A 15946-nucleotide genomic window follows, 5' to 3' on the forward strand; every position below is an offset into this window, starting at 1 on the left:
GTAAAGTTCCAAAGTGCCTTGTCTTTGTCAGTCAATATCTTTTCCCCCTTTTGGGGTTTTTTCATACTCACCTGATCCTTTCCCCTGTTTCTCGTTCCCTCTTACACTTTACATCACAAGTCTGACTTTTCTTCTTCTTGAAAGAAAATCGCTTTGTTAGCTTTTGAGCGAGGAAACACTCAAATGCTGTTTCAGAAGATAAAACATGTGATTGACTGATATAAAACAATACAGCATTAGTAAATTAAACAAAATTGTCAGACTTTTTTCTCCATCAAATAAATGGCTAGCAAGTATTTCATTCTTGTTTTTTTTTAACTTTACTATTATGTATAGTGTTCTATTCTTGAAAACTAAAAATGGAAGGTTGCTCAGTTGCTCTTCACAGAACTTTTGCATTTTTTATAGATGGGTAAAATGTATCTTTTTGGATTGTCATAAAAATTTGTGTAATTATCTTGTGTTTTTAAACCTCACTCAACAGAGCATTAAGTTTATGACTTACTTATGTGAGGGGAAAGAGGCACAACACTGATTGAACTTTACATTGTGAGTAGCCTGACTTTCGCCACTATGGACAGGGCCTGCACGCACGCACACAAACACACACACACACACGCACCAAGATCCATAAGGGCCGATTGTCCCGTGCAGGATTATACCGAGTACTGCTTCCCTACTGTTTACTACTGCAGTACCTTGTAACAGACATTCACGCCATGTTTGATTGAGTTAATGTATGCTCACAGCTGATCAACGTAATCGACCTGAAATCAATCACGACCATCGATCTACGATCATATAATCGCTCAGCACCTAATTGAGGTATAGATTTTAGACCAGGCAGTTCTTGCGGGTGTAGTTTTCATTTACATAACCAGTCAGAATGTGTGTTTAATAGTACATACTCTATTATGTATCACAAGGACTTTCACAAAATAATTCCATAGAGGGAAATTCAAACCAGAAGTGGAGTGCTGCGGCCTCGTCAAGGTTGAATTTATACAGGCAGTGAGACTCTCCACTTGCAATGGGGCTCATGGGAGGAGAGAGCGTGGCCTGGTACTGTATTGAGTGTTGTCAGTGTGCTGGGACTGTTTGTTACTGTATTGAGTGTTGTCAGTGTGCTTGTGTGAGGAAAAAAGATCCTAGCTGTGATAGAAGAGCGACAGATGTGGCAAAAACACATGTGGAAGGGTCCTCAAGTGGGATGACATGTTTAAGACACGTGCTGCAGGAAAAACCGTGAAACAAATATGAAGTAATCACAAAATGTTGAGACTGTTAAATATAGGGATTAAAATAGCTAAATAGAATTTACAAAACAAAATTTCAAAGCGTTAATCCTACAGTTTTATTTCGTAAAGCTGCTAATTTTGTATGAAACATTCTGTTGGACAGGGTTTGCCGCTCTACGTCCTGAATCCATTCCTCTTAAGTAGGAGATTGTGAGAAACTTTGACCTGATAGAAATCTGATTGCAACACCTTTTGCCATTATCTTTTGAATTACAAGGCGTGATCAATATTTTTATAATGGCAACAATATATCAAATGTCAGCGTGTCCTCTTAGAGCCGTCAGTCTCGGTGATGAACCTAAAGATACTTATCACCTCGCTGTGCAGCTCCTTTCTCCTCTACAATTTTTGAGAGTGGATGTTCAATGTTTTGCTACAGCCTCTGACCTTACTTTTTGGTTTGCTGCAGTTATTTACTACTGCAGCAAACTGCTCTTTTCGTTCCACAGTAGAAACCCCTCAAGTGCACTCTGTACTATTTTCTGACCAACACACATAGTCAATTGAACACCATTTATCAAAAGAGCCAAATACTTAAACAATTTGGATTGAGATTTTGTACTGAATATTGACTCAAGGGCATGTCCTCGAGAGCAAGGGTTCATAACCTTTTTGACCTTGGGGCCCAACTGTTCCACTACAGAGGAGTCTGGGGCCCTTCTAACGCCGAATTTCCACTGAATGCGGAACTGCTGCGGACTGGCACACTCTTCTATGCAAGGCGAAAACCGTTTATCAACAACACCCAGAAACGCCGTCTGCTTCGCTGGGCCTGAGATCATCTAAGATGGACTGATACAATGTGGAAAAGTGTCCCGACACCAATGTTTTTGTACCGGTACCAAAATGTATTTCAATACTTGTCAAAATAAAATATTAATTTTAACAGAAAATCTTGCGATACATTAAACTTATGTTTGCTGTTGCACTCAAAGAACAATTTTAGAATATTAAAATACAATTTAAAAGGCATTAAACACACTGGGCTTTTCTTATTGTATTTAAAGAACAATTTACGAGTGTATATATTACATATAGCCTGCCACAATCTAGTAAGTTTGAAAAGAATGGAAGTCGTTATTGACATTGTATTTAATGCTTCATGCCCCCCCCCCCCCACACACACACACACACACACACACACACACACACACTCTCACACACACACACACAGCGCGCCTCTTCCTTGGGACACAAGAGATTCAGAAGGACGACACCGCAGCGCTCCAATAAAACACACTCAGATCTTCTGTTTCTAGTCGATACTACATAAAAAATAACGTAAAATAACGCAGTAACGCATCATGTAGTAATGGTAACTGAGTTACTGAATATAAAAAATAACGCGTTAGATTACTAGTTACCGTCGAAACTACCGGCAATACATTAACCCGTTACTCAGTAACGCGTTAGTCCTAACGCTGATCATAACTGACTTAACAATTAAGATAACTGTTACAAATTGAAAACAGGAAGTGAACATCTGTGTGTTAGTAATTGCGAAAATGGGTAAGATTAAATAAGCTTTGTTTCCTCTTACTCCTTTTTGGACATGTATAAGGAGAAATGAAATTATGTAAAATACGTGATGTATCATATTGAAACTGTATACATGTTCGAAATAAAGTTCAACCAACGATGGAGATTTTACACGCTTTAGTGGACCACCAAAACGCCTAAACTTGTTTAACAAAACTTACACACGGATATCTTGTTACTAACAGCATTGCTGCTACGTCCCAAGCTTGCAAACTTTAGGCTAAAGCTACACTCTTTGCCAGGAGATACTTTGCTAACACAACAAATTATATTAAATATTCCTCCATTGCAATACAAAGTGGACACTGACTCGCAATTACATGTATTTTATAGAATACTCTTATTTTTATATTGCTGAAGAGGTTGGTGAAGCTGTTGATCAACACGCAGCCAAAGCAAGCAATACAACAAATTGAGCAAACATTTTTAACGTATCAAACAGATTTCTAATCTACTGTTATTACTGTTCGTTTCATTAAAGTAATTATTTGGAAGTTTGTGAAGCAGGAATCTCTGAAGTGGTTTGCACGCACAAAGGGATACTTCTTCCCAGTTGAAGGCACATTGCCATGAAACAAAAAAGTTAGCTAGACACTTCTTACTTCTTCAGATGGGACTGGAGGTGTGTGTAGTGACAGAGCATTTTTGTTTATCAAGTTGCCCTTTGGGCGGGATGTCGTCTGAACTACAAACCCTCTTACATGGCGGACTCTTGACGCCACATCTGGCTCACAAAAAGAGCAAATTCCAAATGGGCTCGTTTGGGGGAGTATAAAAAAACGGCAAGATTATTTTATAAATATCTCCACAAAGCCTCCACAGTTTTATTTCAAATTTTCGGGACTTATAGAGATCCCAAATACACAACAGCAGGTACCAATAGGTAAGAAATGTTGCTTACACATAATAGGGCTTCTTATAAGATGTCCATGCAGGTACAAATCAAATGTTATACTTTAAACGGAATCAGTCAAGGATACACACAGTTAGTTCAAAGCTGTGATTTTCAGGTTAAATGGAAATTTGTGATAGAGCAAAAGAATGTGAATGATTTAGTCCTTTTTCTTGCAGTAACCATTTGGAGAAAAGCCTTCAGCTCCTGATGGACAGAGTGGATGACATGAGCCAAGACATCGTCAAGTATAATACCTACAGCCGCAATCTGAGTAAACAGCAGCAGCAGAAGCACCAGGTAATACTCACCCAGACACTTGTATGCACCTGTGAAATTTCCCTAATAGCGGCACATGCACACCACCCACAGACACCGTGAGCCAAGTAGCAGGAAAAATATCAACATTGCAGCCTGCATATGTTAGGAAAAGATCTACGAAGGTACACACACACACGCGCACACATGCTCGCGCGCACGCACACACACTGTCTCTGCAGAAAAAAACAGGTATCAGTCTCAGCCGGGGATATGATCGATTGCAACAATAATCACAGCATGCAAGCTGCAAAGCATCAGGTAGTGCGCACACGCACCTACACACAAAGAAAATACAAAACTGTTTTTTCGGACTCACATTACTGTAACTCCAGGATTAACTACAGTAAACAGCACCTGTGAATACATATGTTTTTACTATGTGCAAATACCAGTGTCATTATCTAAAACACGTTCCTTAATTCACTCTTTAAGTACAGACAGAAACATGTTTTGTTTTAATTGAAAACTATTACTGTGTAACATGTTTGCCTTTTTATGATACAGCCAGACAAAGTACTATACCACTAAATGTTTACTTTTTTTTTTAGCCTTTCATGTAGCAAGGAAAGACAACCCAAAGACTTGATATATCTGTATTATTTAGTATGATGCAATGCAGGTCAACATAATCGCCAACTTCAACAGGAATAATAACTGCTGATATGAAACCTCTCCTATGTCAATTAATGCTGACTGAGCATTATTTGTTCATTCATGTCAAACATATGTTCTGCCTTAAAGTGATGCACTTGCAGTGTTTCTCACAGGACTGCAATCTGTGGTGGTAGGTTGTGGGGGATTTTGACATTTTACTTAATGAAACAAGACGAAGCTGCCTGGGAGTGCTTTGAGATGGGTAATGGGCTACAGTGGGACCCACTGCTAGTTGAGAAAGCTCTCCAAAAGTCTCCAACTATAAATGAATAAATTGTCGCTAGTTGGGATGGGTCCCTTTCACATTTCAATCGATACGACACCAATTCCCGATACCTGGGAATTGATACCGGTTCTCAACAATACCAATTTTCATTACTTTGGTGTGTGTTCAAATGTTAATTAAATGCATTTCTTCTTCAAGCCTGTGTAAACTACCCTAATTCTTTTGACATTACTACCAACAATAACTTTTAACTTTACGCCGTGTGCATCTTAGACCTCCGTTAGGGCGTCTCTGTGTGAGAGAACCCCCGTGTGTGTGCGCGTGCTGGGTTTTTTTTTCGGGTAAAAAAATATTGGAGACAGTAAATTGTCCTTAGATATGAATGTTAGTCTATATATGTGCCCTGCGATCATCAATGCTTATTTTGGTTAGCCTCTCTATGTGCTAATCCATTGTACGTTAGCATTAAGATAGCGGCATTAGAGCTCTACCCTCATCCTGCATAATTATATTGCTTTTTTTGGTTTATTCCAAACCAAGTTATTAACGTAACGCGATTTATATATGATGTACTAATAAAGTGTCATTTTTGTTACCTTTCACAATAAGCAGCAACAATTGAATTGGCATTGAACAAAAAGACCAGTCTACCAAGTCAAATTATTTGTGTGTTAAACATTGCTAATAAAGCTGATTCTAATTCTGATGATATCAGAAAAATATTTTATCTAACAACATATTTGTTTTTAATATTTTTTTAACATTTTGTTTGCTTTTTTAAAGAAAATGTATGCATTATTGCATGTCAAAATGATCATGACATCATATATATGATAGTTAGGCACACCCCCACCGCCACATATTTAGTGGCAATCTAGGAGAAACCCTGTATGTATTTATATATGTATGTATGTGTGTGTATGTGTATATATATATATATATATATATATATATATATATATACACACACACACATTGTGATATCAATCCAATACCAAGTAGTTATAGGGTCATACACTGGTCATAATCAAAGTTATTCCGTTTTCAGAGATTTATTTTCAGAAAGTATTAATTTTAAGATTTTTCAAACACAAAAAATATTAATGTAAACATTTTAGTATTGAGTATATATGGTTCTTGTACTTGGTATCGTTACAGTTGATGTTTAGATCCACCAATAGCATTTATTTATTCATTTATATTCAGGAGCGATACCTTGTTGTTAGCGGTTAGCTATTGTGTCCTCCTACGGTGTAGTGAAGCATGTTTAGCTATTCCTCATCCTGCAGGGAGCATACTTAAACGTAGTTTATTTGTTGCCATGGAGGCAAAGATTAGTGATCTAGAAGTAGCTAAACACTGCCGACTGTGGATAGACGTTAGCCGCTAGCTACCTAGCCATGTTTTAAAGGACCTCTTGCTGAGTTGCACTTCAGTGTTATAGCTTGATCTTTATCGTTAGTTTTTAAGCCAAAATGTGCCCATTCTCCATTTTCTCTGTACACACGTTTTTGCTTGTAAGTACTTTGTGCGTATGAGTTGCCTAACATGCGCCTCTGCTCGTAAAACCAGCAATGTCACGATGTGACGACGGTGTGCCGTCATGTCCGTTATACACTATATATATATATATATATATATATATATATATATATATATATATATATATATATATATATATATATATATGTATATGTATATGTATATATGCATGTAACGGTATCAAATCTCACGGTACAATATTATCACGGTATTAAAGCCACAGTACGATATTGTTGTGGTTTATGTCCTAAAAAAAGACCTAAAAATGTTATAGTGTGTAAATGAAGTGTCACAAATGTTTAGGACCAACACACTTGCTGTAATTGAAGATTGCTAAAATGTTGTAATCATATTTATATATGCAAATAATTGTGCAGGGACATCCACTGTTTGAAGCAAATATATATATATATATATATATATATATATATATATATATATATACATACATATATATATATATATTACATTCTTGGGTAACTTCTAGTGGTTAGAGTGTCCGCCCTGAGATCGGTAGGTTGTAGGTTTAATATATATATATATATATATATATAATGAACCCACAACCTACCGATCTCAGGGCGGACACTCTAACCACTAGAAGTTACCCAAGAATGTAATCCTCCCAAATACTTCCCAAACTTACTTACTAGCTAACTAGCTAACTACAGGTAAGGGTTGTCCCGATACCAATATTTACCTGGCTTTGCTGGCTTCAAATATATTTTCTGGATGACAGTTCATGAGAAGACGACATGTCCAGTGTGTAAGCTGCCTTCCGCCTGAGTGCAGCTCGATAGGCTCCAGCCCCACCATTGACATCGAGAGAAACAAGCAGTTGAAATTGGATTATCAAGTAGTTTTTTAGTTTCCTCACATTTCCAGCGTTGAACATGCTCAGAGGATTCTGGAAGATGTAGTTTATTTTCAGGCCCGGCCATCGCTAAGCGCGGGAAAAACATTACGCACAAAGTTTTAATTTGGTATAGCTAGGCGTCACGGTATTATTTTGAAGACTTTGAAACCGAAATACCGTTGTATCTACAATACCGATACACACCTAATAAATAAATATATATATATATATATATATATATATATATATACTGTATATATATATATAAGTATCTTCTTTTTTGTGAGAATTGTGTTGAATAAATAAATTCATAAATTTATTTAAAAAAAATGAATTAAGAATTGATTCTGAATTGAATTGTCACCCCAGGAATCCTAATCAAATCGTAAATAAGATTCCCATCCCTAGTGGTTATCCCTCACTTGTTAGAGGAGGACATGAGACCCTCACTATTGGTAAAGGACACCAAATTACTGCTTGCTGTCTGCTGGTGGATTGAAGAGGTGACCTAAAAGAACAGTTAATTAGCTACTTTGCTGCACACAATTCTCCACATTTTTTAAACTCATAACTACAATTACAAACATCAAACCCGGTTCCACATTATTTTCAATTATAATATTTGACTATTAATTATAGTCATGATTCAGCTGCAATATGTACGCTGTATGTGTGTTTTGTTGTTGTTTTTTTCCAAACACAATCATATTCGACCTAATTAATGCAAGACCACTTCAGAGGTGAGGTTGTCAAATCAATTAATCAATCAATGTTTATTTATATAGCCCTAAATCACAAGTGTCTCAAAGGGCTGCACAAGCCACAACGACATCCTCGGTTCAGAGCCCACATAAGGGCAAGGAAAAACTCACATCCCAGTGGGACGTCGATGTGAATGACTATGAGAAACCTTGGAGAGGACCACAGATGTGGGTGACCCCCCCCTACCCCTACCCCCTCTAGGGGATCTGAGTCTTGCTTTCTAACCTGTCAATCACAGTAGACGCAGAAGACCTCATAAAAATGGGCACAAAACACTAGAAATGCTGCTGGTTTTTTTCCTTTTATTTCCTTTTTATTTTATTAGTCTATGATAATCCTGTTTTCATTATCTTCCAGTGTCTCAGAGACCCATTTCATACACAGACTTCATTAGCTGTAAATGAAAAATCTGCAGCAGTAATGCTTTTAGTGTGCTCAAAAACACTTAACATGCACACAGACACCACTTATAACACACTCAGAAGCAGGGAAAGATTCACAGATGAAGACTCATTAGGGTAGCGCATTTTCAGCAACTGCAGCCTCAATCAGATGCATCATAAATGTCCGCCAACACACGCACAGAGATATTAGAACAATAGTAGCACAGAAGGGTCATTAATGCGCTTTGTGTTCGTACAAACTTCCACCTACGTTCCAACAACGTCAATGATTTTGTCGCTACTCGCAGCGATTGGAATTGAGAAAATGTCCTAAGTGTTAATGCTCAGCCTTCATCATCACGCAGGTTCACAAGCGTCAGCCAGGCGTACAATAATCACAACTCTGAGCCCATCTCTGTTTACCATGTGCGCCTCGCACAAAGACAACACGTGTCCCCGGGCCAATCACCCACACTCCAGCCACTATGATTTATCATCCTTTCCCACCGACCTTCTCATCATTGCAGGCCTCGAGCCACACGCGCACGCACGTATACGCACACACGCGTGTACATACAGTGCCATACACAAACTAACCACTTTAATGGTGTCTCCAGTTATGTACAGTGTGAACGATATATACACTGAGAGGAGCTGAAAGTAAGCTCTTATTACATACACCTTTCATGCATTCACTGTATTTGCGCCCCGTAATCTTGTGCTTATGACCCTGATGCTTCTGGGACCTTATTAATCATCGGAAGGCTGCAAAACTCACGGTGCGTGAGAGGGCTCCATTTTTCATTGAGCGCTCTTTGAATTTGGTAAATAGCAGGTTCTCAGTAAGACTTGGGTGGAGGAATTGTTTGTCACTCCTCTTGATTTATGTATTCTCATGTTTTTATCTTTTCCTCCCTTACCTCACAATAATCTTTTTGCAGATTTTTACGACATGACAGCATTTTTGTCTTTTACTCGTCATCACAGAGTCTTTTTTTCTGTAACACTTCTAAGCCGTCAGGGATGACATTAGGCAAGATGTCAGTGTGTTTCACGTCAGTCAGTTCAGTGCTTCAAAAGATTAACTGCATGTGTTTGGATTTATGTGGATCTTCTGCATTGTTCCAAGTCAAGGAACAGCCTCAAACAGTATTAAGACAAGAAGGATATTAGATGAGAAGAATACCCTCCAAAATTTACATGAAGCCGACGAGGAATCAATCTTACCATACGTGCTGTCACTTGTTATTCATTTAGAGCGGCATTACAGTAATTATAATTTTCCACCAAAAAGTACCGGTACTGCTTGATGCTTGTCTACAATACATTGAGTTCATCATTGAAGTAGAAGTGTTTTGTTCTTCCAGCCTAATAAGAGTATTCATGTATTTTGTTTACATGCATATGAAAGTTAGAAATGTTACTTAAATCACTGCAGAGTTTGCTCTAGGACTGGATTCCTATTAATTTCCTTAGGGACATGTAATTTGGAGTAGAAGAAAATTTAAAATTTTCTCAGAACAATTTGTATTGGACTTTGGAGTATCCTGTGTATAGAGCATTGTACACGCGAAAAGTATTCAGAGCGCTTCACTTTTCCCGTGTTTTGGTATGTTAAACTAAGGATGTGTTGATCAGAGTTGTATGCTGTTTATTCCGATACCGGTTACCCATGAGTAAAGTCGGCCGATACAAATACGACTACTAATCACATGTATTAACTGTAAATTCTGCCATTGATTTACGGGGCGTGCTCCTAACATCCATCCATCCATCCATTGTCTACCACTTGTCCCTGTCAAGGTCACAGGGGTTGCTGGAGCCTATCCCAGCTGCTCTCACATTGTAACAAAATCAACACAATATTTAAATTAGTTCCTTGTTGTCTTTTATTATATACAATTGTTTGAGCAAAGCAAAGTCAGTAGTACACAATAACTAAGCAACAGTTAAAAACTACTACCTACCACTCATTCAAATGCTTTAGTTTTTGACCTCCACGTCCAGGAAATTTGATTAAAAAATATTATTTTGAGAGAATACAATTATTGACCCTAACTAATCATTGTAGTATCGATCATATACGGGTGGTACCTTTGTTATCAATACCACCAATTTAAGAATCGATCTGCCACCTTCTTACATGTCGTATTCTGACATTGCTAACACACACAGTTGTTCTTATATTATCTACTTTCTAGACTAGGTGTCTCAAACTCAATTTACCTGGGGGCTGCTGGAGGTACAGTCTGGGTGGGGCTGGGCCGCATCAATTATTTCACAAGAAAAGCTTTGTTGAAAAAAAATTCCAATCTTCTCAAATGTCATTATATTTATTTTTTTTACACAAAATAAGATGACAAATACATAAATGAACATATTAAGAATTAATAAGAAAAAAGGTAAACACATGTTTGGGGATGTGGAATGTATTTTAATTCTACTTGGTGCCACTGGCGTGTTTAGCCAACGCACAGAGAACGTCATTTCCGCAAGGTGCGTCATTTCTGCATTTTTCCTGTTCAGAAGCACGGTGCCGCATAATAACCTTAGCAGTGTCCTTTATTTTTGCGCTCGATGTTGATGTCTTTCATGATTACATTCACTACCATGACATTTGGAGATGGTACCAGGATAGCGAGTGCAAAAAGGCAACTGCAAGTGTTATCCACCTTGCTGTTATTCGAAAAACAAGCAGAAATGACACCATGCTGTTATTGTTGTAAACGTAGCAATAAAAGACAAATGAAATCAAATAGAAATATATGTAATGTTTATCGTGTGAGGCAATACAAATAAAATGCAAATAGCGCGACGGCAATAAAAAATTATGACCCACAAATAACGGTGTGAAACTATAATTGGTCCGGGTTATCGGGGGACTGTTATTGCTGATGGACACTATGCGCTTTCCTGCCCGTCTCGGCAACCCGCCTGTTTATCTGCTCATCGTGTTTTGTCATTTTGTGCCTTAGCCTTTTGTTGCAGTGCCTTTTTGTTCTACTGGCACTGTAATTTTAGTTTTTTGGAAAATGTTGGAAAATACAGGACTTGTCACACTCACCGCATGTCAGAGCACAAAAACAAGACTAAAGTCAAAAGATATTGGAGACCTCCGAGACAGGATTGTCCCCAGGCACACATCTGAGGAAAGGAACAGAAAAAACCAACGCTCCGTTTAGGTTCAGAATGAGCACCGTGGCCTTCATCATCTGTATATGAGAGAAGTTTGGAAACACAAAAATTATTCTTAAAGCTGGCCGATAGTCTAAATTGAGCGATCGGGAGAGAAACGCCTGAGTCAGGGAGGTGACCGAAAACTTAATGGGCATTCTGACAGAACTCCAGCATTCCATTGTGGAGCGAGGACACAATTCCAGAAGGACAATCAGGTCTGTATGGTAGAGTAGTCAGACAGAAGCCACCCCTTCGAGACTTAGAGACCATGAGAAACCAAATTTTATGGTCTAATGCGACAAAGATTGAACTTTTTGCCATGAACGCCATGTTTGGAGGAAACCAGGCACCGCTTATTACTTGGCCAAAATCATTCATGGTGAAGATGTTTTTCTGCAGTGGGGACTGAGACTTGTCGAGATAGAGGGGAAGATGAATGAATCAATGTACAGAGACATCCTGGAAGAAACTTTCTCCACAGCAGACTTGACGTCATACTGGGACGGAAGTTCATTTTTCAGCAGGACAACCATCCGAAGCACAAGATATCAAAGGGAGGCGTCAGGACAACGTAGCCTGAACCTATACTTGAATCCAAAAATGACGCGTTTCATCCAATCTGAAAGAACTTGAGTTGTTGCAAAGAGAAATATGCAAATGCTCAAAGACAAGGGTGCCACTCATCATATTCAAACAAACATACTTGAGCCTATAATAACAGCATCAACAAAGAATTGTGCAAAGGCTATTTTAATGTGATTTTGTACTTTTTTGTATTTTGATTGTAGAGGTTAATTACTATTTTGTTTGTTTCAAATTTTGATTGGCAAAAAGTGATTTGCATTTTCGAACAAGGCTGTAACATGTGGAATAAGTCTAGAGCTGTGAATGCTTTGTGGATGCAGCATTTTCACTGGGTCCTCTGAGGTTGAATACCTTTTCTAGGAAGCAAGGCGACTCGCCTATTATGGTACATTTATTTGCACTCGTTTATTATATTTCTCCTCTTTTGTTGAGAAGAATTGTTGTACATTCTTGGGTAGCAGGTTATAGTTTGCTTTAGTTTCTACATAATTTTAGCTGTTTGCAAATGCACTAAATCATTGAATTTCAAGATTTTGGATTTAATAAATGGAGGGTTTGTATGTTCTCTAATATCCAACATTATGTATTATTCTAACTGATCTTTTTTGAAACAAGGTTAGTGAATATTTGGATGCATTCATTAATTAAATTAAGCTTTTTTAACTATGATTACTATATTTGTACAAATCCCTGTTAAATTCTGCCATATTCTACCAAATTAAATCTAGGATCCTCACACACGTCAACATATTATAAGTAGGCATGGGCCGATAACAAATTTTGGTAACACTTTAGTATGGCAGCACGGTGGTCAGGGATTGGTGCATGTGCCTCACAATACGAAGGTCCTGAGTAGTCCTGAGTTCAATCCCGGGCTCGGGATCTTTCTGTTTGGAGTTTGCATGTTCTCCCCGTGACTGCGTGGGATCCCGCCGGGTACTCCGGCTTCCTCCCGCCGCCAAAAACATGCACCTGGGGATAGGTTGATTGGCAACACTAAATTGGCCCTAGTCTGTGAATGTGAGTGTGAATGTTGTCTGTCTATCTGTGTTGGCCCTGTGATAAGGTGGCGACCTGTCCAGGGTGTACCTCGCCTTCCGCCCGAATGCAGCTGAGATAGGCTCCAGCACCCCCCGTGACCCCAAAAGGGACAAGCGGTAGAAAATGGATGGATGGATGTAAATTAGCTGGGTCATGCTTCTGGCTCAAAAATGCAAGATGGTTCAAGTTAAGAGCAAGTTTGGATGCAAACATGAAGCCTGTACTTAAAAGATGCAGTTCTTGGTATAAGCCCAAACGGAAGACGCTCTCTGCTACATGAGGCTCGCTCGTTGCAGCTGCGGGGTTGGTTCTCTGCAGGAGGCTCTGGAAGCCTTGTGAAGTAGGAGGGTAAATACAGCACACGACTGAGAAAATCCTTCTGCAGTCTGTCTGACAGCTGCTATGTGGGACAGAATCAGTTCCGTCTTAAGCGAACACAGAAAGCCAAAGCTGCACTGCACTGAACGCCAGGCCTCAATCAAATCTACATTTTGTCTTCTAACATTCATCTGGTGTGTGGGTTGTCAATTTGTCAGACGGGGAAAAAAATGCTCACCAGTTGCTTGCATAATGTAAATACCAAATAATCTGCTAATTATTACTTAATGATGAACCTATAACTTCAATGCAACTAAGATGGTGCATTTATGGCAAAGGTAATTGCCAGCTCTGCATAGAAAATGTGTATTCATTCATTTTCTATACGGATTATCCTAATTAGGGTCACGGTTAAACTGGCGCTTATACCACAGGACTTCAGGCCCAGGTGACAGGCCATCAGCCAATCGCAGGACACATATAGTGGAATCTCGATTTACAAACTTAATTGGTTCTTGAACAGGGTTTGTAGTAGAAACATTCATATATTCAAGCACATTTCTCCATAAGAAACAATGTAACATGAATAGGTTACAGCCTCAACAAAATACATATTTTAGTAAAAGTTTGTACACTTTAAACATTTTATGAAGTGCTATACAGTACTGTATATCATATTTTTTATCTAATAATTAAAAAATAATAATAATTTGCTGAACTGTCCTCATTTTCAGCCGCCCTGCCGACACGCACACATAGTGTCACTCGCCTTGTAGTGCACCCAAAGTTTGAAATTACAAAACTTATTAACTTAGCAGCCAGGTTGCTACAATGATTAGGAATTAGTGAAGTAACAATATGAACATTTCACAGTTATGAGAACCACAATTTTCACAGTTATTATCGCAGTATTGTTGAATTTGTTAAAAAAGAACTTTCACATTTTGTGTTTCTTATGCTTTGTGTTTTACTTTTAGTATTTCATCTGTTTTAATGGTTAAACTTTTATTGTTTACAATATTGTTTGTACTGTAGCTCTTTAAGATTTATTTAAATGAAAAGTATGTAAGAAATAAAATCTATTATTACTTATTATTTTTGACAGGCACACAATTGAATAGCTTCGACAGCAATGTGTTGATATAAGTTTAGATTTAGGTTTATTGTTTTTTTTTTATGGGAAAGACTTTAATGTCTCTAGTTTTCATATTAACATTTAATTTAGAGAGCTGGTACCAGTTTGTCCATGAAATTATCAAAGTGCTGTTATCAATCACAATTTTTCAATTATTCTTTTATTTAAACCCGTAAAACTAATTGTCAGGTGTTTTACCGCGGTTATCATTACTGTTACATTCCTACTCGGAATACAAATTGAAATCCACTTTACCTTTTTCGGTAAATTGTTTTGATTAGCGGAAGTGAGAGGGAGGGAAGGCAGTGTCGACAACACTGTGGATACTTTCTGAATGTTTCAAACCACACATTGTTTGTCCATTGATTTCTTTGGACTCATATTGAGCTAGCAAAGCTCGAAAAAATGCTGTAAAAAGGCTAACAAAACACTTAAAAGCCCACAAAGTATCAGAGTAGCTAACGACACCACGGCTCTGCTGACTGAATAAGCATTGGGGACCGATCACGGAGACAAGGTTCATACAGCAAAGTATATTTCTATTCGGTCTGTAGTTCGTAAATCAAAGTTTGTACAATGAGGGGTTCATCAATCACTTACATAGACTGCAATATGCCCTAATTTTGACACTTCTACATTATATTCTTCATCTAGCTCTTCTTGTTTGAGCCTTGTCCTTTTGACAACTTGCTGTGCTCAAACTCCCCTCTGTCATAGTTATCTGATGATGTTGTCTCCTCACATTATTATGCTAAGATGATGTCCCACTCTCCTCTCTCACCCTTTTCAATGCAGTCACACTTCACCGTGCCACCCTCTAATGCTTCCCTGTCCATCTTTCCTACAGTACCTCCAGAGGCGGCAGCAGGAGAATGCTCAGCGGCAGAGTCGAGGAGAGCCACCGTTGCCTGAAGAGGACCTGACCAAAATGTTCAAGCCCCCTCAGCCTCCACCTCGCATGGACACACTCCTTATTGCAGGTACAGTAAACACACAAAGCATGTACACAACATGTCCTGTCCATGGTTCAACCCCACAAACCTTCTGTGCTCCGCTAATAGCTCCTACTCTACTTTGTAATTATCTCCCCCATTATCAAGAAATTACATGAATCTAAAGTTTATTTGCTCAATCTCCAAGTGGACCGCCCCTGTGTCTGCTGCTTCATGCTGTTCAGCTCTCTCCTCCGCCCCCTGACAGCTTTTTGATCCTGCAGC

General features: G+C 38.5%; 1 protein-coding gene across 1 annotated transcript in view; it reads left to right on the forward strand.

Moving 5' to 3' along the window:
* LOC133594133 (eukaryotic translation initiation factor 3 subunit H) overlaps positions 1-15946 on the forward strand; it is a 125028-nt gene that overhangs the window by 108724 nt on the left and 358 nt on the right. Inside the window, exons 6-7 of the mRNA XM_061946889.2 lie at positions 3909-4029; positions 15577-15709. Of these exons, the coding sequence (XP_061802873.2) occupies positions 3909-4029; positions 15577-15709 (254 nt within the window). The remainder of the gene's footprint in view (positions 1-3908; positions 4030-15576; positions 15710-15946) is intronic.

Source organism: Nerophis lumbriciformis, linkage group LG04 (assembly GCF_033978685.3).
Source record: "Nerophis lumbriciformis linkage group LG04, RoL_Nlum_v2.1, whole genome shotgun sequence".
Taxonomy (NCBI): Eukaryota; Metazoa; Chordata; class Actinopteri; order Syngnathiformes; family Syngnathidae; genus Nerophis; species Nerophis lumbriciformis.